The sequence below is a fragment of the Bufo gargarizans genome, chromosome 2 (genome assembly GCF_014858855.1).
Source record: "Bufo gargarizans isolate SCDJY-AF-19 chromosome 2, ASM1485885v1, whole genome shotgun sequence".
In the NCBI taxonomy this organism is placed as follows: Eukaryota; Metazoa; Chordata; class Amphibia; order Anura; family Bufonidae; genus Bufo; species Bufo gargarizans.
In genome coordinates, this window is record NC_058081.1 from 71,543,324 (window position 1) to 71,568,181 (window position 24,858).

Genomic DNA, 24,858 nt, shown 5'->3' on the forward strand with positions numbered 1-24,858 from the left:
TCACCTGCCTCTACTTTATGCTGCCGTTAGTATGGACAGCATAAAGGTGATGACAGGTTCCCTTTTAAAATATCTATCTATAATCCAAAAATTGTCCCATGGGCTCCACATGCTGTAAAAAATAAATAAAGGAACTTACACTCACCTTACCGATCCCCAGCTGCTGCAGTTGTGACAGCGTCAGTACTTATGCTTTGGGCGGAGTTAGGGGCGTGGCCTAGTATGCACTCCGCACATATTGTCCCTCATGTGTGAAAACTTAGGAGATGCTGAACTTGTCAGAAGACCAAAGGTGATTGACAGCAGTGATCTCCTGAAGACGTTAACCAGTGCTTAAAGGCGTTGTTCAGGTTAGAAATCCCCTACACATCCTATTAGGTAATAATCAGTTAATAGTTGGGGTTCCTCTTTAAAGGATCTTATCTCTTGGCCAGAGTGGAGAGCGGTTAGAAAGAGTGTCTCTCACTTTGGAAGACCTGCCCTGTCCTGCATGATACAGACAACCCATTGATATGGACGGAAACTGTTTAATACCTCATTTACCCTGTGGTGGCGCTGCAAGGAAATGGAACACTTTTTGCCAGGTACTACCTATAAATTATAGCTGACCGCAGCAGGTGGACATTTTGTGATCTGCGTATTCTCAGGGGACCCTGTAGGGATTGTCCAAAGAAGAAAACCTTTTTAATAGTTGCTTTTCCAAACGTAAAGATATGGCTACATGCACACGACCGTATTTTGTTTCAGTGTCCGATCCGTTTTTTTTGCGGATAGGATGCGGACCCATTCATTTCAATGGGTCCGCAAAAAGCACGGACAGCACACCGTGTGCTGTCCGCATCAGTATGTCCGTTCCATTGCTCCGCTAAAAAAATAGTGCATGTCCTATTTTTTTCTAGTTTGTGGACAAGGATAGGCATTATTACAATGGATCCGCAAAAAAAACGGATGCCATACGTAACATCATCCGTTTTTTTTGCGGATCCGCATTTTGCCCTGCGCTTGCGCAGAGGCGCACCCCCCGGAAGTCACGTGGGTAAGGGAATCTGACTAGGTAAGGTTTTCTGACAGAACACCAGCATGGACGCTGTTACATCTCCCTGTCGCGCGGATCAAAACATCCAGGAAGGGTCAAGGGCGGGCTGCAGCCAATAGCAGGCTGCAACAGGGACGAGCCTCTCTAGAATCGCAGGTGATGCTAAGGAGGCTAGTTCCCATCTCGCCCTGCTATTAGCTAACAACCCCCCCCCCCGTGTGACCGGATGTTTTGAGCCGTGCGACAGGGAGATGCAGAAGCAGCAACACGGGTGTCGGGGAGTGGGGTAAGTACAATCTGTGTGAGAGGCCCGGGCATTTTGGGGGGGGCATAATAGGGGTTGGGTTGGCTTTAAGGACGTTAACTAGGATGGGATGTTATACACATATAAAATACAATGATCTAGCATCTGTAACTGAGAAGTGATTATGTCACCTCTCCCCACTGGTCACAGTACTGTAAAGACATACTAAACACACCGCTATAAATGCAGGGGCGTGGACATAAGCTGCGCAGGGACAGTGGTCCCACCTGTCCCCTGTGCCAAGACCTCTCTGACATACAGAAAGACTGCAGTGTTGTTAAAGGCACATCTTATTTGGGGGTCCTGGTACAGATTTTGTATTGTCTGGTCACACACATTAGGGCCCTTTCACACTTGCGTTGTCCGGATCCGGCGTGTACTCCACTTGCCGGAGGTACACGCCGGATCCGGAAAAACGCAAGTGTACGGAAAGCATTTGAAGACGGATCCGTCTTCAAAATGCTTTCAGTGTTACTATGGCAGCCAGGACGCTATTAAAGTCCTGGTTGCCATAGTAGGAGCGGGGAGCGGGGGAGCGGTATACTTACAGTCCGCACGGCTCCCGGGGCGCTCCAGAGTGACGTCAGAGCGCCCCATGCGCATGGATGACGTGCCATGCGATCACGTCATCCATGCACCTGGGGCGCCCTGACGTCATTATGGAGCACCCCGGGAGCCGCACGGACGGTAAGTATGCTGCTCCCCGCTACACTTTACCATGGCTGCCAGGACTTTAGCATCCCGGCAGCCATGGTAACCATTCAGAAAAAGCTAAACGTCGTATCCGGCAATGCGCCGAAACGACGTTTAGCTTAAGGCCGGATCCGGATCAATGCCTTTCAATGGGCATTCGTTCCGGATCCGGCCTTGCGGCAAGTCTTCAGGATTTTTGGCCGGAGCAAAAAGTACTGCATGCTGCGGTATTTTCTCCGGCCAAAAAACGTTCCGTTCCGGAACGGAAGACATCCTGATGCATCCTGAACGTATTTCTCTCCATTCAGAATGCATTAGGATAATCCTGATCAGGATTGTTACGGCATAGAGCCCCGACGACGGAACTCTATGCCGGAACCGGCCAACGCAAGTGTGAAAGGGCCCTTAGATAGCTGCTATTGGAATGCTTGTTTGGCTGACAGCTATCTCTCCCAACCCTTCCATACACGTGTATGCTTGGCTCAGCCGAGCATACATGTGTTCTCTGTAAGGACAATGGACATGACCTGTAAATCTGTGCCATTTGGTTACAGTTTTACTCTAATTAAAGGGGTTTCCTGGGAATTAAAGGGGTTGTCTAATCATGGACAATGGGGGAATATTGCTAGGATATGCCCCCATTGTCTTATAAGTGCGGGTCCCGCACCTACACCGGGAACGGGGCCCCGTAAGTGAAGGAGGGCGCACTGCGCATGCGCAGCCACCCTCCATTCTTTTTTTATAGGGCTTGCGAAAATTGCTGGCTCGGCTATTTCTGTCGGCCCCATAGAAATGAATGGGAGTGGGGGACGCAGTGCGCACATGTGCGGTACGCTACCATTCACTTCTATGGGGAGCCAGCTTGGTGGTGGCTGGGCCGGAGTCTTCCAGCCACCACCTTGCAGGGCTCCTTTCACAATATAGGTGCGGATCCCAGTGATCCTAGTGATATGCCCCCATTTTCCATGATGAGACAACCCCTTTAAATATTAATGACCTATCCTGATATATGATTGGTGAAGGGCGACTCCCGGCACCACTGCCGATCCGCAGTTTGAAGGGGGTCACCGCGCTCAGATAAACACTGTGAACTCCTCATAGTATACTAAGCAGTGGTATATTTTATAGCAGCTGTGCTTGGTTTTACAACTGAATCCTATTTGCTTAAGTGGGACTCAGCTGCCCAAAGGCCATGTGACCAATTGACGTGACTTCAGAGGAAGAGGTCACGTCAATCGCCCAAGTGTTGTAGCCCCTGATCAGTTGGGATTCTGGGAGTTGGACCCGACCATAGAATTGGTTGTCAATATTTAAGCCCCAGAAAACCCCTTTAAAAGCTTATTTAAAAATTAGCTGTAGGCTACTGTCACTACCAGAGCTTTGAGACGTTCTCACAGCTCTGTTTCTCCACCCCTGTGATGATGTCACTACTAGAGCTTGGAGGAGTTCCCTCTGCCCTGTTTCTCCGCCCCTGTGATGAGGTCTATACTTTCGGTTTCCTTCCTCCCAGCTGTCTCTCCTGTGTTTGATTTCGCTGCCTTTAAATCACCCCTCCTCCTTTGTAGAGGTGCGGATTATACTTTTTATTTGAGCTGTATCTCTCGCTTGAGTATCTTCACCTGTGTGATATCTTTTCACTGGATCTGTGTTCTGCTGAAGCAAGTACTTCGGATATTGTCTGCTGACTTTGGATCTGTTTTCACTGCAGCCGCAGCTCCTTCAGTTAAGTGTTCAGACATTGTGTGTTTCTGTTTCTTTGCTGACTGGATCCGAGGCGACCCCGGTTCCGTACATATACTGAGCAGGGCACCGGTGGCCGTGCCCCTTCCACTATTGTAGAGGTTTCAGTGGTCATCAGCCTTAGGTACGCGGGCATGTCTCGATCCACCATATGGATCTGGACATGTGCATAGCAGCTTAGGGAGAGCTTTTTAGGGTCTGACAGGGGTCACCCTTTATCCTCCCTAGTTTGGGTCCGGTCAGTTGCTATTTACTGTGTGTTGCTCACTTACAGCCGTGACAGCTACACCTAAGGAGCTCTACTTGCCCCCAAGTCATTAACCTGAACTAGACCTTTCTTGAGATCTTCCACTGTACTGTACAACAAGAGACATGGCCAACAAAACATAAGTACAGATGTATACCTCAGAGGGGTATGTTAGTCATGCTCACCTATTTGTGTTGTGCTGATGGACACATGCTATCTTGGACTCCAGGATGGGTTCCTCAAGCGCATTGGCTCATGCCTCCACTGCTCTGCATTCCTCTTATCTGGAGCATTGTACTCAGCAGACTTGATAAAGTGGTCCCGAAATGCGTTGTCATTGTGAATATTGGCAATAAAAATATTTTCACCCACATCCTTCGGGTCGTGATCTTGTGCCAGTGAGCTATCATCTCGAAGTCTACGCTTTGTTCTTCAGCTGCACTGTACTCTACAAGGCTTCTTCTGAAACACTGAAACTCAATGAAGCACTCATGAATTTGCAGAGGAAATATGGTAACGTCTGCCACAGGTGACCATGGATATTGACAGACAGAGCTCTCACCGATGTAGACCAAATATTTAAGGAGTGTTTCTGATTGATCATAGGAAGTCCCGCTGCTAGGACCCCCAGGAAAGAGCTGTAACCTGCAGGGAACGCAGAAGTGTTCAATTCCTCTGCGGCACCAGGAGAATTAAGAAATAAATGGTGCTCCCTGAAATCAATGTGCTTTGTAAATGTGTTATTCATACCAGGTACAAGTGTTAAGGTTATATAACAATATCTCTTTGTATAGAGACATCTATGTCCAGTAACAGTAAGCACCGTGTTCTTAGCGATAACAACATTCACAGATTGTTCAGTCCTAACTGGATCATGTTGTTCTTGGATTCAGAACACAACAGCCATCACAAAGATGTCTAATGAACCACTGCAGACTGGAAATGTGAAAGTCGCCTGGAAAATGTTACGTTCAGTACGATTGGTATTTGGGTCCAAAACGTGTATGTATGTTGAATGAGATGGCGGCATTAACAGTTGTACGAGTAGTTGTGTCTGGGTCTTGGGGTAGGATAGAGGAGGCATTATAAATGGTAGCCTCACATTTCTGAAATGACTGCTAATGTTAAATTCCAGGATTAAAGGAGTCGTGCAAGAAAGGTGGTAGTGGTGGTGCGTGTTTGGAAAACCCCTCTCCCACTTTACCGATCCTGTAAATGTAAGATTGTGCTGGCTGCCTGCACCTTCTTCTTCTCTAGGCCTGCGATGCTCCGCTGGGGTCCCTTGATGTAAACATCTGGTTTGACATTGCAGCAGCCAATCACTGGCCACAGTGGAGATAGGATGCCCTAGTATCATGTGACCATTTGTCATGATATAAGGGGAGCCGGTCACCGCCACACCCACTGATTGGCTGCAGTGATGTCTAACTAGATGTTTATATCGAGGGAGCCCAATGGAGCATTGCTGGCCTGGAGAAGAAGGAGCGGGATCCAGTGCCGGGAAGCAGGTAAGTAAGCTTCCCTTCACAGGTCTGGCCAAGAGGAGGGAGTTTGTCAACCCCCCCCCCCCCCCCACACACACACATTCTTACACAACCCCTTTAAGGAGTAGGGCTGGCCAAGTGTGAATAGCATATATTCAGACAATGGACTAGATACATACATGTACTGTACATACCAACGTATCCACCAAATAAGCTGTAGCATCCATTTGTCTTTATTACCTCACTATTCATATATTCTGTTGTGTATAAATATGTGAATCTTCAGTCCATCTGTATAGACCTATATTGCTAGTTCGTCTGTTTGCTTTCATTTCGCTGGATTTCCTGTCCGTATGCCCCTGTTCGTGTGTTGCCCCAAATACCGATTGAAACTACCGAACGGACGGCCACCCAGGAGAGGAGTGTGCTGCTAGTTAACCTATTGGCCTCAATTGGAACGTTGCGGTTGACCGGAGACCCCTCTGCATTCCATTCGTACGGGTGGTCGTCGTTCGTATGCCGACCACGAGGCGGCGGGCATTTTGGGACACGAGGAGAATCAGCGGCGTTCGGTGCAAATCCTATGGAACTAAAAACGGCTACTTTATCTGCCGAATACCGCTGGAAGTCGCCGCCCGACTTCTATTTCGTCGAGGCGTGCGAACACTGGTCAGTTCGGGAGTTTATATCATTCGTATGGACTTTACCCAGATAGCCGTCCCATGGAGTCATTCGTATACCGAAGGACTTGTGAGAGACTTTGACTCCATGGCGATTGAATTGGGTGCATCGGATCTGAGCGCTGTTCGGTAGAAATATGCACTCAGATCCAGGCTATCTGGGAATACGTTACACGAACCATATGCATTCGGTATTTCTGAAGTTATGTATTTTATTGTATTTTTCCTACTGTATTTTAAAATGACGATTGTCCCTATCCTGGGAGATAATTGGGTTTCTTCCTAATTATCTCCGGGATAGAGAAGAAGGATTTATGGGTAAGATGGGACGGGCTTATGTTGAAGCCACTGCGATTGGCTACTGTCCAATATATTGTACAGTCTTCCACAAGGTCCCCTAGGGGAGTGTCCACCTTGTGGAGACCCGCATAAATACCGGGCAGGTAGCCCCCATTAAATATATTCCTGTTTGACCTTCAAGACAGAGAGGGGTCTCGTTTGTGGAGGGATTCATTATTGGGACAGCGCTTTCGTTTAATTCTAGCTGTGGAAGGAGTTCGACTGAATTGCTGATCGGGAGTTGCCACGTCCATATGCTCAGTTCGGGAGTTTGACGATCGACTGGATTAAAACTGCATTTCTGGAGAAAGGGGATTATTCACTAAACAGCGGCTCCATCTACCTGGCGGTGAGTGTCGTAACACTTTGTTATAACATGCCTGAGGAAGAGACCTGAAAAGTCTTGAAAGCTTGCAATTTTGTCACTATCTTCTCAGCTATTAAACAGTATTAACCACTAAGGAATCTCATTTTTATATCGTCTGTATTTATCATGTTATTTGCATACATTGTAGAGACGTACTGAGCAGTAAGGATGTGAGATATAATTATTACTACTAGCTGCTGAATCATGTCTGTCTCCTTCTCTATTTGTTTCTGTCTGCACTTTCTACACAGAGAGATGCGCTGGCAATAATCATACATTTTTCACCCTCATGAAAGAAGCAAATCAGCTGACAAACAAGTGTTTGCTCATTTATCAACTGATCACTGGCACATTATACGGGCCAATTATCAGGAATGAGTGTTCCTATAACTGCTTGTTCCTATAATTGTCCTAAAAATAATCCAGCCTAGTAGGTCCTTACGTTTTGGAAAGTGAGGGGGGGGGAAATAGCTGATAACTGGAGAAAAAGGCATTTTTCTCTGATAAGATATATTACAAAGTTTCTTACAGTCCTATACTTTTATGATGTATGAAAACTTGTGTGAAATGACAGTCAACCATTTAAGGACTCTAATTTCTCACAATGCAATCACAGCATGCAAGCAAAACTCTCAATAGGCCACAATGCACTCTGTATCCACTGGGTGGCCACATATAACATAAACAATGACACATGTAGCATGGACAACTCTTAACAGATTATACCAAAATCATGGTTGTTGTTGTTGTTGTTGTTTAAAGTGGGTTATCTTGCGCCATACAACTTTCTATATGTTGAGCCACTAGGAAATTACATCTGTATAGGAACGGAAACACAATTTCTGACACTGGATAATGCCTCCATACCCCCATCAGTGGAAGAGGCAAGCTCAGCACTTATCTCCTTCACTATACTATTCTTTGTAGAAGATACAAGCAGTAGGAACATTTCCCTCCTTTCCCATATGGTACCTGGACAGGGTTACATGACCATGGAGAAGGGGGATGATGGGTCAAACAGCAGCAACAGATACTCCCTTGATGTAACTTACATATTTGAGTAGAGCTTTATTTCTAAGACACTTTGTAATGTCAGTTTAAGACTTCAGAAAGTCAACACAAAATGGACTGATAATAAGGACACATTAAAAGTTGAAAAAAATGAGATGATTTATATGACGATAAAATGTTCTAAGGACCATGAGAGAAGCATTTATTCTAATAGTCCACATTACTTTCTCCAAGTGTTATTCTTCTTCTTTATTTCTTGACCTTGCCCTGGGCAGCCACTGCTTCCATAGCCTTCTTCACAGTCTCCTCATCTCCAAGGAAGGACATGGGCTTGAGCGGCTTTAAATTGTCATCTAGCTCATACACAATAGGGATTCCTGTGGGCAGGTTGAGCTCCATAATGGCTGCATCAGACATTCCTGCATCAAGGAGAAGAAATGCAAATGAGTCAGACATAATAGTAAAATCCTACATCTAGGCCCATCTGGGTGCTGCTTTTAGTAAAGTGGGTTGTCCTGTTGGCCATACTACATGCAATTGGTGCTATAAGGCTCATGTAGCAGATAACCCCTATTAAAGGCAATCTGTCAGAAGTTTTGACCATGCAAAATTGCTAACAGCACTAGGTAGAGGCTGGGGACAGCAGTACAAACATACTTTTTGTGGAGGTTTCCTTATCAGGATTAGTGTGAATGTAAAGTTTTATTCTGCTAGGACAAAACTTCACATTCACACTACTACAGATGATAAAAGCTCCACAAAAGGTATGTTTCTTGTGCTCTTCCCAAGCCCTAGTTAGTGCTGTCAGCAGTTTAACATGATCAAAACTGCTGACAGATTCCCTTTAAAGTCTTACATAAACAGTCTTTATAAACAGTACATGAGGTACTTTGTATACTTTTTGATCAAAATGTATAAGCCCACTCACCATGTCAAGGTGACCTCTTTCGAGGAGGTCTCTTGATCAAAATGTATAAGCCCACTCACCATGTCAAGGTGACCTCTTTCGAGGAGGTCTCTAGATTAAAATGGCGCAGTGCCACTTGGCGACCAGCAGTCAGTGCAACCCAGAAGCCCAACAACACCCCGATGATCAGGCTAAGCCTCCTATGGCACTGGGCCACACCAATCCACAGACACAGCACTACAGCAACAGCAGCTGCTGTGCAGCGCATTTTTTGAACAGATCTCAAAAATTCACCTCACCATGTGACCTCAGAATCCAACTGAGACCAAGTAGGAATTAACCTTTATGCAGTCTCCTGCTCATTAAAAGACCCCCTCCAAATTGGAGAAGTTTTGACACCATGATAAGTGGTGTTATCCTTACTTTTGTGAGAATATTGCATTGCTACATTTTTCATTTCATGGTGTCCGCAATCCTCTTGGATCAAGGAAAATTCATTAAAGTTATCTAAATTCTATAGTACAATGTCTAATGCAGGAAGAGGCTGGATAGATTTATTCTTCCTGATTTATGGAGGTTTGTTCTGTGGAGCTCCTAGCAGGGTGTAGCTATAGTGGAATCAGGGAAAGTAGCTACAGGCCCAAACTCAGAAGGGGCCTGCCCATTGAAGAAGACTGAAAGATTTTATTGTCAGGGCCCCCTCAACACTATTATACAATGACATTTTATACAGTGACAGTACTGGTCTTAGAAAGCGATCTTGACTCGCTGCGGGAGTGGTGGTTGCATTGGAGGAGAGGGCCCCATTCAAAAATCTGCTGGGTGTCCCAGTCAGTTCTAGTTACGCCACTGGCTCCTAGGGTAATTGCCCAATTTGTCTCTTGTGGGGGAGGCACCAATATAATAGTTGGAATACTCTCCAATTGTGTGTGAATGGGAATGTCAGAACAAAACATGGGCACCTATTGTGAACCCAATTGTAGTCGGCCTCCTAAAAATAGCACCTTTCTTTCTTTTAGACTTCCTGCTTATAAGACCACATCTTCCTACCGCAATGTGGAAAGAAAATTAAAAAAAGGTTAGAATATAAGTAACACTGCTATATTTTCTTTTAATGATACATCTCACAATGCGGCATCAAATGTGTTACCACTGCGCACCACAAGGTGGCATTATGAGCAGACAGGATCGGCTGAAGCAGCTGCAGATATTTATACATGGCTTCTAGCATTGGTGTCCTCCAGAATAGTAACAGGGAGACCTTAAGAATAAGGGGGGAGAAGAGCAAGGGTTATATAGAGGTCAGAAGTACTTGTGGAGGCTGAAGAGAGGGAATGAGAAACCTCTACAAGGCAATATGGTGCTATAGTTATAAGGAGTAAATTTAAATCTGAATAATGGTCCTGTAAGGAGAAGGGTATATATATGTCCTGCCAACCCTTGCAACACGAAGGGTTTGAGGTCATTTTAGGAAATGCCAGTATAAGGTCAACTGGAAAAGGTCAGAGTAACTGAACCAGACAGATGATGAGAGGGGACAGGTGTGAGGAAGAGTGACATTTGAGAGGTGACCAACTCTGTATGTCCTAGCTGTTATATGGCAGAGTACATTCAGATGTAGCTAACCTTAAACTGACATTTAAAGGGGAGCCCTTTTTCATTTGGGCTTGGTGCTGGGAAGAAAGGAGAAACCATCTATTCACTGCACAGCCCGAGAGCGACTGGGAGTACTACCACCACCATCATAGCCATTACCTCTCTTCTGATCCTTCTCTCCCCTCCTGTGGGTCGCTGCATTGGTAGGCACAAGGGGTACAGGGGAATCCCCCGGTGGGCCCCTAGTCTCCCACCCCCTGCACAAGTGGCACATAACACATTCGATTTAGTACACTACATACATATATTCAATGTACAGCACCTCAACCAGCTTATGTTCATATACAATTTTTTGGGGGATTATTTTTTATATTTGAATGCATCCGTACGGTGGGCCCCCAAAATAAATTTTACTGGTGGTCCCTAGGTACCCCAGTCAGGCACAGTGCGCGTGATTCAGTGTCGATCTGTCAGGGTCAACGTATTAGTGGCATGTCCTAGTGATATGCCATCACTTTAAAAGATGGGAATATCCTTTTAAAATACATGGTTTTGGGGTTATCTCTAGTGTTCAGTGAAGAAGCATCCAAAGCGGAATTCGGTCCGAATATTAGGAAAACTTCTAATGCAAATTTCCTCACGCTTCGTGGTAACAAATCCATTTTCCTAAAATGGCGGCTGCACGTGTTAGAAAGTGAAAGTGAGTGTAGAAGAGACAAGCCCGGGAATGCAGTGTTGCTACAAACTGTTAACAGAGAGTGTAGGAGAATATTAGAGAGGGAGACTGCAGGGAGAGCGTAGGATACTACAGACTCTACTACAATTTATCACCATGTACATAACTGTGCAGTGCACCAAGAGTCATAGGTGATCCATTCTGTTAGCTGTAGAGTTACTGTGCGTCAGTATTACAGGCAGGTCTAATTTATCGCCATGTACATAAGTGTGCAGTGCACCAAGAGTCATAGGTGATCCATTCTGTTAGCTGTAGAGTTACTGTGCGTCAGTATTACAGGCAGGTCTAATATCTCGCCGTGTACATAAGCGTGCAGTGCACCAAGAGTCATAGGTGATCCATTCTGTTAGCTGTAGAGTTACTGTGCGTCAGTATTACAGGCAGGTCTAATATCTCGCCGTGTACATAAGCGTGCAGTGCACCAAGAGTCATAGGTGATCCATTCTGTTAGCTGTAGAGTTACTGTGCGTCAGTATTACAGGCAGGTCTAATTTATCGCCGTGTACATAAGTGTGCAGTGCACTAAGAGTCATAGTTAATCCGTTCTGTTAGCTGTAGAGTTACTGTGCGTCAGTATTACAGGCAGGTCTAATTTATCGCCATGTACATAAGTGTGCAGTGCACAAAGAGTCATAGGTGATCCATTCTGTTAGCTGTAGAGTTACTGTGCCGTCAGTATTGTAGGCAGGTCAAATTTATCGCTGTGTACATAAGTGTGCAGTGCACCAATTTTCATAGTTAATTCGTTCGGTTAGGCTACTTTCACACTTGCGGCAGAGGAATCCGGCAGGCAGGATACTGATCCGTCTTTAAAAGGCATTGCAGGAACGGATCCGTCTGTCCATTTGTCATACGGACAAACGGATCAGTTTCAATTTTTTTTCACACTTTTACCGATATGCGCATGCAAGGACGGATTCCGCATTCAGGCAAGTCTTCCATTTTTTGGGGCCGGAGATAAAACCGTAGCATGCTGCGGTTTTATCTTTTGCCTGATCAGTCAAAACGACTGAACTGAAGACGTCCTGATGCATCCTGAACGGATTACTCTCAATTCAGAATGCATGGGGATAAAACTGATCAGTTATTTTCCGGTATTTAGCCCCTAGGACAGGACTCTATGCCGGAAAAGAAAACCGCTAGTGTGAAAGTACCCTTAGCTGTAGAGTTACTGTGCGTCAGTATTACAGGCCACTGTTACTTTTAGGCTGATTTGCCTGGGTATACCTGATTTATAGCGTTTTGTGATGAATTAATTTGTAACGAGTTGAATTTCCTGTCAAATTTCCGTGAAGCTGCTGAATCGAATTGTTCAAAACTCCACTCATCTTTAGTTATGTACAAGATGCTCAACTAGCACAACATTTTTTTGTATAAAATCGCGGAACCCATTATTAGTCATCAGCGTCTGTTGGGCGTTGCTGGTGTCCAGTATGTGACGGATCCAGGGCATGCTGGCATAACATGTCAGTACAGGAAATAACTCGCTCCTTACCTTCCAGATGTTTGACAATGCCCCTCAAGCTGTTCCCGTGGGCTGCAATCAGCACCCTCTTGCCAGCAAGGATCTGTGGGGCGATGACGTCATTCCAGTATGGGAGTGCCCGGGCAATGGTGTCCTTCAGACTCTCACATGATGGCAGCTCAGATGCAGTCAGGGAAGCGTAGCGCCGATCCTGTAGTACAGCAAGAAGCAGACAAACAATGCCATTTCCTCTATGTAAGGCAAGTACATTGTATATAAGAGCGGTATGGAAGACGCCTACATGCACACATGGCTGAGAACGGCACCACTGCCCTCCACGGTAACGGGACACTACAATATCATGGTGCTGCATCCCTAAAATTAGTCTAATGCTTTGATCAGGTTTCCATTAAAGGGATTTTTTGGTGTAAACTAAATCTTAACGTAATTTTGTAATGTACTGTATATTGTGTTTCTAGCTCTTAAGACTTCTGCTTACCGTCAGTGAATGGAAACATTCTTGGGTACCAACAGAGACTGAAAATCTATCCACATCGTGACGGAGGTACACAGCCTAGTAAAGTGTGTCAGACCTCACAGCAATGGCCCATGGTTAAGCCTTTCGTCACCAGCCGCAGTAGTCTTTCTCCCTCGTCAGTGTATGTTTGGCTGTCAGCGCTCTTATATCTATAGCAGTCTGTAGGCTGATGACACAGACACTTTCTTCTGCCTCTAGGGACCCTTTTCTATTAGAAGGGAATGGATTTTGCTTACAGGCTGTAATAGGCTGCTGCTCCCAATTGTTCTAGCTCATAAAAACCTACCAGCAATGTTTTTGGTTAATCGAGCAGTTCAGACATTGGCGTGCTTAATGGACGTCTGCACCATCCTCTCCCGTCTGGAGCTTACATGCTTAAAGGGGTTGACCCATGAATAATATTCTACTGAACCTGGATCTCAATACTTTTGTAACTGCGTGTAATTAAATATTTAATAGAGCTACTGAGTTATTCAATTAAATCTGTACAGCGCCACCTGCTGTTTGTTCTTATTCTAATTTCTCTGTCCTGCTCGCTGAGATGGAAGTGCATGCTCAGTTCTATCCTTCAGCTGCCACTAGCTGTAGCAGACAGGACACCCCCTCTGAGTAAGGACATGCCCCCTAATCTGCTTGCTTGAAATATATTACCAGATTTTTTTGAAATTTGCATTGAATTCATTGACATTTTTTACATTAATCATGGGATAGCCCCTTTCAACTATACTGAGGATTTCTGTGGACATACAGTATGCAGGCATGTACAGATGGCAGGCGCATTATGTTTCAATGGAGGAAGCATGAACAATATGATGTATGTCACTGTGAGTGGCCCTCTGAGTGGCCCTCTGCAGCTGCTTTGCACTGTAAAACATAGAAGCTGCAGAAGACAAATGGAGCAACATTTTCAAAGAAATCCTAGACTAATGGTTTTCACCAATAACAGCTGATAAAGTCTGACAGCTATGAAACCCATCATCACCCACTTGTCTCCTGGAAGTCCAAGAATTATAATTCCAAGTTTCCCAGTCCAGACAACCTAGACCAATATTGGAAAAACCCATTATGCATATTTGTGTATCTCCCATTATAGCATTAAAGCATTCTACGGCTCTGTACATAGGACAGCAGCAGTAGGAGGAGGCCTCGTTTTATATTTTGCTATAGGGCATCCTCTGCGATGTATACAACCGTGACTCTACCGAACTCAGAATAAGTATTTTACAGCCATAAAGATGTATCTGATGGTCACTCACCTAAAAGCTAATGATGAGGTAATGCGTTCTGAACCCGCTCCCTGCAGCCAATAAGACTCACAGAAATACTAAATCCATAGAGAAGCAAACGTACAGTCTTAATTGCATTAAGTTAATATGCACCTACGTCTTCAGGGTTTCACAAGGTAAAATAGTGATATTTCGAACAAAGTTCTTCTTCAGGCCCTCAGAGCAGTGGTTTGCCTAGAGAAACCCTGGAGGTGAGTGAGTTTTCAGATAACCTGCCAGCCAGGAGTGTTTTACTGTGATATATACAAAAGAAGTCATCTGCTGCATGAATGCAGGGTATTACCAGGATTTAGACGTGTCACCTATCCATAAGTGTTTCAATGGTGGAGGCCCGACCACTGGGACCTCCGCTGATCACGAGAACACTGGTGCTTTGTTCCGCCATATCCATGGAACATCGGATGAACATGCACACTACCGCTCCCTTAGGCCTCATGCACACGACCGTTGTGTGCATCTGTGGCCGTTGTGCCGTTTTCCGTTTTTTTTTCGCGGACCCATTGACTTTCAATGGGTCCGTGGAAAAATTGGAAAATGCACCGTTTTGCAGCCGAGACCGTGATCCGTGTATCCTGTCCGTCAAAAAAATATGACCTGTCCTATTTTTTTGACGGACAACGGTTCACGGACCCATTCAAGTCAATAGGTCCGTGAAAGAACACGGATGTACACAAGATTGGCATCCGTGTCCGTGATCCGTGGCCGTAGGTTACTTTCATACAGACGGATCCGAAGATCTGTCTGCATAAAAGCTTTTTCAGATCTAAGTTTTCACTTCGTGAAAACTCATATCCGACAGTATATCCTAACACATGGTGATGGGGACGCTTCTAGTTAGAATACACTACAAACTGTGTACAAGACTGCCCCCTGCTGCCTGGCAGCATCCGATCTCTTACAGGGGGCCGTGATCAGCACAATTAACCCCTTCAGGTACTGTCATATCCCCCTGTAAGAGATCAGGGCAGACCCCCCCCCTCCCCAGTTTGAATATCATTGGTGGCCAGTGCGCCCCCCCCCCTCCCTCCCTCTATTGTAATAATTTGTTGGTGGCACAGTGTGCGCCCCCCATCGGCCCCCCTCCCTCTATAGCTTAACAACATTGGTGGCCAGTGTACGGCCTCCCATCCCCCCCCCCCCCGATCATTGGTGGCAGCGGAGTTCCGATCGGAGTCCCAGTTTAATCGCTGGGGCTCCGATTGGTAACCATGGCAACCAGGACGCTACTGCAGTCCTGGTTGCCATGGTTACTTAGCAATAGTACAATAGTAGAAGATTCATACTTACCTGCTGGCTGCTGCGATGTCTGTGTCCGGCCGGGAGCTCCACCTACTGGTAAGTGACAGGTCTGTGCGGCGCATTGCTAAATGAACTGTCACTTACCAGTAGGAGGAGCGCCCGGCCGGACACAGACATCGCAGCTCGCAGGTAAGTATTAATCTTTTACTATTGTACTATTGCTAAGTAACCATGGCAACCAGGGCTGCAGTAGCGTCCTGGTTGCCATGGTTAACGATCGGAGCCCCAGCGATAAACTGGGACTCTGATCGGAATTCCGCTGCCACCAATGATCGGGGGGGGGGGGGGGAGATGGGAGGCCGCACACTGGCCACCAATGTTGTTAATGCTATAGAGGGAGGGGGGGCCAATGGGGGGCGCACACTGTGCCACCAACTAATTATTACAATAGAGGGAGGGAGGGGGGGCGCACACTGTGCCACCAACGAATTATTACAATAGAGGGAGGGAGGGGGGGTGGCGGGTGGGCGGAGGGGGGGGGCGCACACTGTGCCACCAACAAATTATTGCAATAGAGGGAGGAAGGTGGGGGCCGATGGGGGGCGCATACTGTGCCACCAACGAATTATTACAATAGAGGGAGGGAGGGGGGGGCCGCACACTGTGCCACCAACCTATTATTACAATAGAGGGAGGGAGGGGAGCCGCACTGGCCACCAATGATATTCAAACTGGTGAGGGGGGGGGGTGTCTGCCCCCTGCTGCCTGGCAGCCCTGATCTCTTACAGGGGAATATGATAGTACAATTAACCCCTTCAGGTGCGGCACCTGAGGGGTTAATTGTGCTGATCATGGCCCCCTGTAAGAGATCGGGTGCTGCCAGGCAGAAGGGGGCAGTCATGTACACAGTTTGTAGTATATTTTAACTAGAAGCGTCCCCATCACCATGGGAACGCCTCTGTATTAGAATATACTGTCGGAAATGAGTTTTCACGATCTAACTCATATCCGACAGTATATTCTAACATAGAGGCGTTCCCATGGTGATGGGGACGCTTCAAGTTAAAATATACCATCGGATTGGAGAAAACGCCGATCCGATGGTATAAAAGGGACTCCAGACTTTACATTGAAAGTTAATGGGGACGGATCCGTTTGAAATGGCACCATATTGTGTCAACGTCAAACGGATCCGTCCCCATTGACTTGCATTGTAATTCAGGACGGATCCGTTTGGCTCCGCACGGCCAGGCGGACACCAAAACGACTTTTGTTTCATGTCCGTGGATCCTCCAAAAATCAAGGAAGACCCACGGACGAAAAAACAGTCACGGATCACGGACCTACGGACCCCGTTTTTGCGGACCGTGAAAAAATACTGTCGTGTGCATGAGGCCTTAATGTCTAACGGACTGCCAAAGAGAAGCCAAGTACGGCGTTCGGCTATCTCAGTCAGCCCCATGCTTAAATAAGTTTTCCAGAACATACTTAGTGATGACCTGTCCTAAGGATAACTCTTGAATATAAGATAAGAGGGAGAGGGGAGTGACTCCCATCACCCCTGATGATCAACTGTTTTCACAAGCTCCGGTGTTCTGCCAAAAGTCTATAGTTTGCCGAAAGTCTACAGTGGAAGTCACGAGCCTCCACTGCAGTAGTCCGCACACCGCGCGTGCGCACACTTAAGGGTATAGAGACTTCTTAAAGTGACAGTCATCTCCATTAAAATACAGCTCCGAAACCCCCCCCCCCAGCGCTCGCTTCTAATCTACATTAATTTGTACCGTCGCGGGCTCGCTTCGCTCGGCATTTAGTAAAACTAACTCTATGCCGCCATTGATAGTAAAGAAGGAAATGGATGGTAAAGAAAGAGATGGATAGTCTTTCTTTATAATCCATTTCCTTCTTTACTGTCAATGGCGGCAAAGAGCTAGTTTTACTAAATGCCGAGCGTAGCGAGGCCGAGCCCGAAGCGTGGCGAGCGAAGCGAGGGTACAAATTAATGTAGATGCTGTATTATACTGGAGATGACTGTCACTTTAAGACGTCACTATACCCTTAATTGTGCGCGAAGTACTTCAATGGAGGCTGCAGGGATGATTCGTGGAAGTGCGCTTGTGCGCGCGTGACTTCCGCTATAGAGTTTCGGCAATCTATAGAGATCTGGCAGAACACCGGCACCGGAACTAGGCACCAGTCCAGAATTCCACAGTGGTGTCTGCTATGGGCGGATGCCCATAGGGTGACAAGAGTCCTCCTCCCTGCCGCTGGTTGCGTACATACTGCTGGAGGAACTATAGGGGTCATTATTAGAGGAAAACCAGGCAGCATGCTCCATGTCTATATTAGAGAAAACTGGACAGAATATGGCAGCTATTGATGACCACTAGAAAGGGACAGCTTCTGAGGAGGTATTCTGCGCTGAACTATCGTATTACTGATCCTATCAACTTGCATTGGCTCCATCTACTTGTATTACCCCACCTTCTGTCAATTTGGACCCACCTACAAAATTGGGGACACTTTCAGGGTTTTTTAAGGTCCACTTTAAGTTCCCAGTCCACCCCTAGTGTCCACTGTGTGGTGGTCATGCCTACTGTTCCCATTCAAGTGAATCACCACACTATACAGTGGAGGTAGCTATGGTGTTCCAGTGCCTGGTTCTGGCCACAGCAGCAATTACAAACAGCTGATCAACGGGAGTGCTGGGAGTCGGATCCCTGCTTATCTGATAATGATGATCTATCCTCATCAATAAGTAAGTACTGGAAAACCCCTTTAACCACTGCTACATTTATACAAGAGGACTCCATTCTTGTGATCGGTTGGGATCCCAGTGAGCGGACTCCCTCCAAATCAAACACTTATTACCTATACTATGGATAAGTATGAAGTGTGACAACCTCTTTAATGGAAATCACTATAGTTTCTTACCTTGGTGATGAGTTTGTAGTATGGATGATCTTCTCCCATGGGTGGTGGAGGGATGTCAAAAGACCTCCTCCAGATTTTAACTTGCTCCTCTCCATGTTTCTCAGCTGTTTCTGCCTTGTTGAGTGCAGTCAACCCTCCATAATGACGCTCGTTCAGCCTCCAAGACCTGTGCACTGGCAGCCACATTTGGTCTGTACCCTCCATGATGTACCACAATGTTTTCACTGCCCTCTTCAGAACAGATGTGTAGCAGATGTCAAACTCCATCTTGGCGTCTTTGATGGCTTGAGCCCCCCTTTTAGCCTCTTCTCTTCCCTTCTCGCTGAGGTCAGCATCGAACCAGCCACAGAACCGATTTTCCTGGTTCCAGGAGCTTTCGCCATGACGTACAATTACCAAACGGTGAGGCATGGTGACTACCAAAAGTATGTCGTAACTAGAGCTTCAGCTAATATGCCTTGGACTGATGAATGTCCACTGTGGTTTCTAAAGGGGGGGAAACAAAGCTGTGAAGTAGTCAGATGAAAATCCTGGTCCCTAAAATGTCCCCACAGTCACACACAGGTCATTGGGCTTATATACCCAGCGTTACTTCTCATAGGGTCCAATCACTAGGCAAAGACAGGAGTCCAATGAGAGAAGTGCAAAGGGGGGAAGAGGCTTAAAATAGTCTCATCCAACAGTGACAGCTGGTACTGACCTTTAACAGGGCAACTGAGGAGGCATCAACTAAAGGTCACTTATACCTATACACTACAAGAATGTCTGGTATGGAAAGGGTTATACTTTATGTTCCAGATTTGCTTACTGAGGTTTGGTGACCAATAAGATTGGATTTGCTTTATTTTATCAAGGTTTCAAGTTTTATTAAATGTGATTATTGCGCATTGCTTTAAACTACCATATATTTATTGCTGACAGCACCCTGTCAGGTTCCCATGGAGGGTGGTCAGATGATGGCAAAATACTAGCATAGGAAATATACAGGTGAAACTCGAAACATTTGACTATCGTGCAAAGATCATGTATTTCAGTAATGCAACTTAAAAGGTGAACCTAACATATGAGACTCATCACATGCAGAGCGAGATATTTCATCCTTTATTTGTTATAATTTGGATAATTATGGCTTGCAGCTTATGAAACCCCAAAGTCACAATTTTGAGGTCCCCTTTGCTCAGGGGGTATGGATTAATTAGCTGACTCGAGTGTGACACTCTGAGCCTAGAATATTGAACCTTTAAAAAAAATAATCTAATTTTAAGCTGCATTAATACAATTCTTTGTAAATGGACTTTTGCACAATATTCTAATTTTTTTTGCTTCACCTGTAATAGCTTAAAACATAAATACATGCATGGGGTTGTAAAGAATGGGGGAGACCGGACCTGTAAAGGGAAGCTCACTTACCTGCTTCCCAATGGTGGCTCCTTGCTCCTTCTCCTCCCGGGCCATGATGCTGTGCTGGGCTCCTTTGATGTAATTTTTGACAAATTTGACATTATTGCAGCCAATCACAAGCTGCGGCGGTGACCAGATCCCCTTACGTGATTACAAATGGTCACATGACGAAAGAAGATCTGGTCTCCGCTGCGGCCAGTGATTGGTTGCGGCGATGTCAAACCAGATGTTTTTAGCGAGGGAGCGCAGAGGAGCAGCCCAGGCCTGGAAGAGCAGAGAGCTAGCGCTGGGAAGAAGGTAAGGTGTTTGTGTGTGGGGGGGGGGGGGGGGGAGGGTAGTTCCAAAAATGTCCCCATTCTTGCACAACCCCTTCAGAGAGGTTATCTCATCTTGGACATTGGGAGCGTATAGTTAGGATATGCCCCCAATGTCTGATAGGTGCCGGCCCCACCTATCCACTTGGAAGTGAACCCAAGTTCAGTATCAAGGTTTTTTATGGTTCAATAAGTTTTTATTTTCATTTATAATCATAAAGGAAACATCACAATTTGTAGTAGAGAAACAACATAAATAGTTACAATGCGACATGCAGTCTTAAACAGCAGTATAGCATTAAGGACATGGTACAAGCATGCAACCGTAACTGTATTGCAAACAACCAGCTGTAATATAGACAGCAGAATCAAAAGGCCCCAGAAGGGCTTAAAAAGGCCTCTAATAAAAGGTACATAGGCCCATAATTCTAGACAAACGTTGACATAAAAGAGGGGGAAAGACAAGACGACACACACTAGGAGGGGTGGGGGAAGGGGAAAAAATCGTAGGGCATAGCAGGTGAATCTGTCTAGACACTTAAGGAGGGGAATCAGGGAGAACCCCAGAAGCTACCCAAACCGAGAAAGAGGAAGGGGCTCTAAACCTGGACCATGGCTCCCAACTCTTAAGAAACGCTGGAACCTTGTTTTGATCAGAGGCACACATCTCTTCCATGTGGATCAATACATCCAGTGCAGAGACCCAAGTGATCCTTCTCAAACTCTCAGGTGACTTCCAATGTATCAAGGTTTTTTACAGTAATAATTAATTCACAAAGTTATTACACGAAGTCTCGCGAGACTTTGCGAAGTAATAACTTCAGTTCATCGGAGACAATACATTCTAATACTGTACGGATCTCCTGCAATGAGGTTTTACGCAAATCGACTTCGGATGAAGTATTCAAAGTCGATTCGCTCATCCCTAGACATGTTCTATTTTTGTGCAGGCCGACGAAAAGGATAAAACTGATGCAGATAGCACACAGTGATCTGTCTGCTTCTTTTGTGTCCCCATTGAACTGACTGCGGACAAACAGTACTGTCGTGTGCATTAGACCTAAGGGTACATTCACACAAGGCAGATACATGCTATGCGTTTTCCACAACAGGATTGCAGGCAAAAAGTCTGCAGCATTTTACAGTTGCATCAAAATACCGTAGGTGAAGAGATGGATCCAGCACACCGTTATATTCATGTTCACACCTCTGTCCCTGGATAAACATTGAAAGGCCGGATCCATTAAGCATAAAGACCCATTTATTGCGCCGATCGGTGAGCGTAAGGGAAGAAATGGAGACAGTCAGACCATCAACAAGGAACCATCAATTGAAGCTGCTTTGTAAGGAGGAATGGACTAAAATCCCTCCAAGCCAATGTGCAGGACTAATCAGCAGTTTACTCAAACTTATTGGAGGCCAGACCAGATACTGACAGTAAAGGTTCACATACTTTTACCACTCACAGACATGTGATATTGTATCATTTTCCTCAACAAATAACCAAGTCTAATATTTTTGACTCATTTATTTGGTTATCTTTATCTACTTTAAGGACTTGTGTGAAAATCTGATGTCGTTTTTGGTGAAATTTACGCAGAAATATAGAAAATACTGAAGGGTTCACAAACTTTCTTGTACCACTGTATATCAACACTGGTTTTGCGGTGGCATTAGATGTATCAAATGTATTTAGAGGTGCATGCCTCTTCGGCTACTTTCACACTAGCGTTTTTGCAGGATCCGGCATGGTTCAGCAAAAACGCTTCCGTTACTGATAATACAACCGTCTGCATCTGTTATGAACGGATACGGTTGTATTATCTTTACCATAGCCAAGACAGATCCGTCACAAACTCCATTGAAAGTCAATAGGAGACGGATCCGTTTTCTATCACGGCAGATTGTGTCATAGAAAACAGATCCGTCCCCGTTGACTTGCATTGGGAGTCATGCCAGATCCGTCTTGCTCTGCATCCTAGGACGGAAAGCAAACTACAACATGCTGCGGTTTGCTCTCTGGTCTGGGAACAAAACTAAATGGAACATTTGTTGCATTTTGGTGCTGAGAGCAGCATAAAAGGACAAACGCCCCAAATGGCAAGAGCGCAGACACAACAGGAACCCAAAATGTAATGAATGTAGGGACACTTTCACGTATCTTCCAAAGGACTGCCTTGCTGTCAGGTGTGACTGAGTTGGTGCATTATTTCTAACCATGACAGGTCCTGCAGACAAGTCCAGTTATTGATTATGTATAGCTACGCAATGAGGCGTTCATTACTGTGACATTAATGGCGTTGATCACATTTGTAAAGCATGGTGGTTCTCCGATACACTAGTTTATTTAGTCTGTGTCCTTTCTAAGGGCACTAGTGAGGCACTGGCCCATAATTGGTGGGGAATTACACAGTAATTGCCCCTTTAAGCCTGAGAAAACATAGATATGGGGGCGCTCCGATTGTGCGATACTGCCACTGTCATGTCTCCCAACCATCCCGGGGCAGTTCCAAAATTCGGTCTCTCTCCTGTGATCCTGGGAAGGCTGCAATATGTCCCGACTTCAACTGTATGTGTGCCATCAGCATTCTGCTCCACCATTCCTGTGCTGCCGGTGGTGTGATGCAGGCAGGCACGATACAGTGACATCATCGCATGACCTGCACTGTCGACCCACAGACACTGCACCATTTATTGTGGGAACGTTGGATTGGTGAATATTCACTTTGCAGGTAGTAATTAGGATTACAGGGGAGAACCACCATTGCCAACTTTGTCACATTGCATTTCTGAGTTTCATTGTCTCAATAACGTTTAGGAACTGACCCTCTCCATATGAGAAGACTATGTGAACCCCTGTGATTGGCCGGACTATTGTCCTTAGCTCGGTCACATTATTATCCAGCCATACTGCTCCAGGAAGTTGACTGTTCTTTGCTCCCCCTATGACTCGCTTGCACCTGCCCCATACATTCCACTTACAAGTATTTAGATAACCCAAAATAGTATCGAGCATGTGTTTAGGTGACAGGGGTGCACTACGTGATGTTTGGCACTGAGGAATAACCCTCTGACACATGCCTGTAACATACAACCCATATAGCAATGTCAATAGCCCCAGACACAGATCAATAATAAACCATGATAGGAAAGTAGAATTTATTAATCTCATAAATAATAACACAGATATAAAAATAGGGCCAAAAGCCCCAAAATGTATGTTACAGACGAGAAGTCAATACCGGGCAATTAGGACAAGGCCAATGGGATAGTCATGAAGATGACTAGATTTAAATTAGTATAATAACAGTCCCACACATAACTACATTGAAGGAAGTAGTCAACATATCCCACATCATAACTCAGAGTCAATAGACTACGGAGTATCAAAATAAAACATTATATTTATACACATGTATAGTAAATAATACATATAAAAGGTACGGTAGTTATTTAAACCAACCGTATAATATAATCAGGCATAAGAGGTTATATAACCATAAGCCCTATTATGCTGCAATGTCAAAAGACTCTCACAGAGATAACATTATTGTGTGGACAAAAATAACAAAGCAAAGTATACTATAAATAACCAATCAGTAAAATATGTAAATACCCATATTGGCGGTGATCCCAAACTGCTCCGTACAGCAGACACCCTCGACGCGTGTTTCGCTACACTAGCTTCGTCAGGAGGCCACATGCCGGTAACATGTCTGATCCTATGTCCCTTTCTTCCTATGGAGGAAATAATGTACAATATGTAGTCATGGGGGGAAGTTGGTGGCAGTCATGTATAGTAATAGATAGACATTTCACATGCAAATAATAGAGCTGAGAAATGGGGATCATTCTAAATTAAGGTGGTATTATACCTACTATAAATGGAAAAATAGAAGCTCTTTGCGCACATTTTTTATCAAACGTGTGTCGAGCCCATCTACCAGGCGTCAAGGTGGCTTCCACAGACGGGTACCTAACACTAATATACCGCCTCTCTTGGACTTACCTAAGCCTACAATATTCAGGGCAGTGTAGGAACCAGCTACATTTATACTCTGCTCAGAAGCCCCAGGCAGATGGGCTTTGCTCAGTCTAAAAGAGGCGCTACCCTCAATATATACTACAAGAAAATTTAGACAAGCACATTCATATTCATAGTCACAGGTGCATATCCATCAAGCAAACATGGTTGATAAAAAAAAATGCTAAACATTTCACATGCAAACAATAGAACTGAGAAATGGGGATCATTCTAAATGTAGTATATATTGAGGGTAGAGTCTCTTTTAGACTGAGCAACGCCCATCTGCCTGGGGCTTCTGAGCAGAATAAAAAAGGCTGGTTTCACACGGGCGCTGCGGATTGGGGCCGGATGCGTTCAGGGTGCGTTCAGTGAAACTCGCACTATTTTGCAAGCAAGTTCAGTCAGTTTTGTCTGCGATTGCGTTTAGTTGTTCAGTTTTTTCCGCGCGGGTGCAATGCGTTTTGATGCGTTTTTCACGCGCGTGATAAAAAACTGAATGTTTACAAACAACATC

General features: G+C 45.4%; 1 protein-coding gene across 1 annotated transcript; it reads right to left on the bottom strand.

Annotated features, from left to right (window-relative positions):
- Positions 1-8,042: 8,042 nt before the first annotated feature.
- PGAM2 (phosphoglycerate mutase 2) lies at positions 8,043-19,160 on the bottom strand. The gene is made up of 3 exons (XM_044279174.1): positions 18,603-19,160; positions 12,636-12,816; positions 8,043-8,320 (listed from the first exon to the last, which is right to left on the bottom strand). The coding sequence occupies exons 1-3, from the start codon at positions 19,011-19,013 to the stop codon at positions 8,151-8,153; spliced, it is 762 nt and encodes a 253-aa protein (XP_044135109.1). The 5' UTR covers positions 19,014-19,160; the 3' UTR covers positions 8,043-8,150.
- Between the last annotated feature and the right edge of the window lie 5,698 nt (positions 19,161-24,858).

Bases quoted from the DNA above. Each gene is read 5' to 3' on its own strand.
- PGAM2 (XM_044279174.1), bottom strand. From the start codon at position 19,013: ATGCCTCACCGTTTGGTAATTGTACGTCATGGCGAAAGCTCCTGGAAC. The intron at 12,817-18,602 runs GTAAGAAACTAT...GCTGTACTACAG, and splicing joins ACTACAAACTCATCACCAAG to GATCGGCGCTACGCTTCCCT. The intron at 8,321-12,635 runs GTAAGGAGCGAG...TCCTTGATGCAG, and splicing joins CATTGTCAAACATCTGGAAG to GAATGTCTGATGCAGCCATT.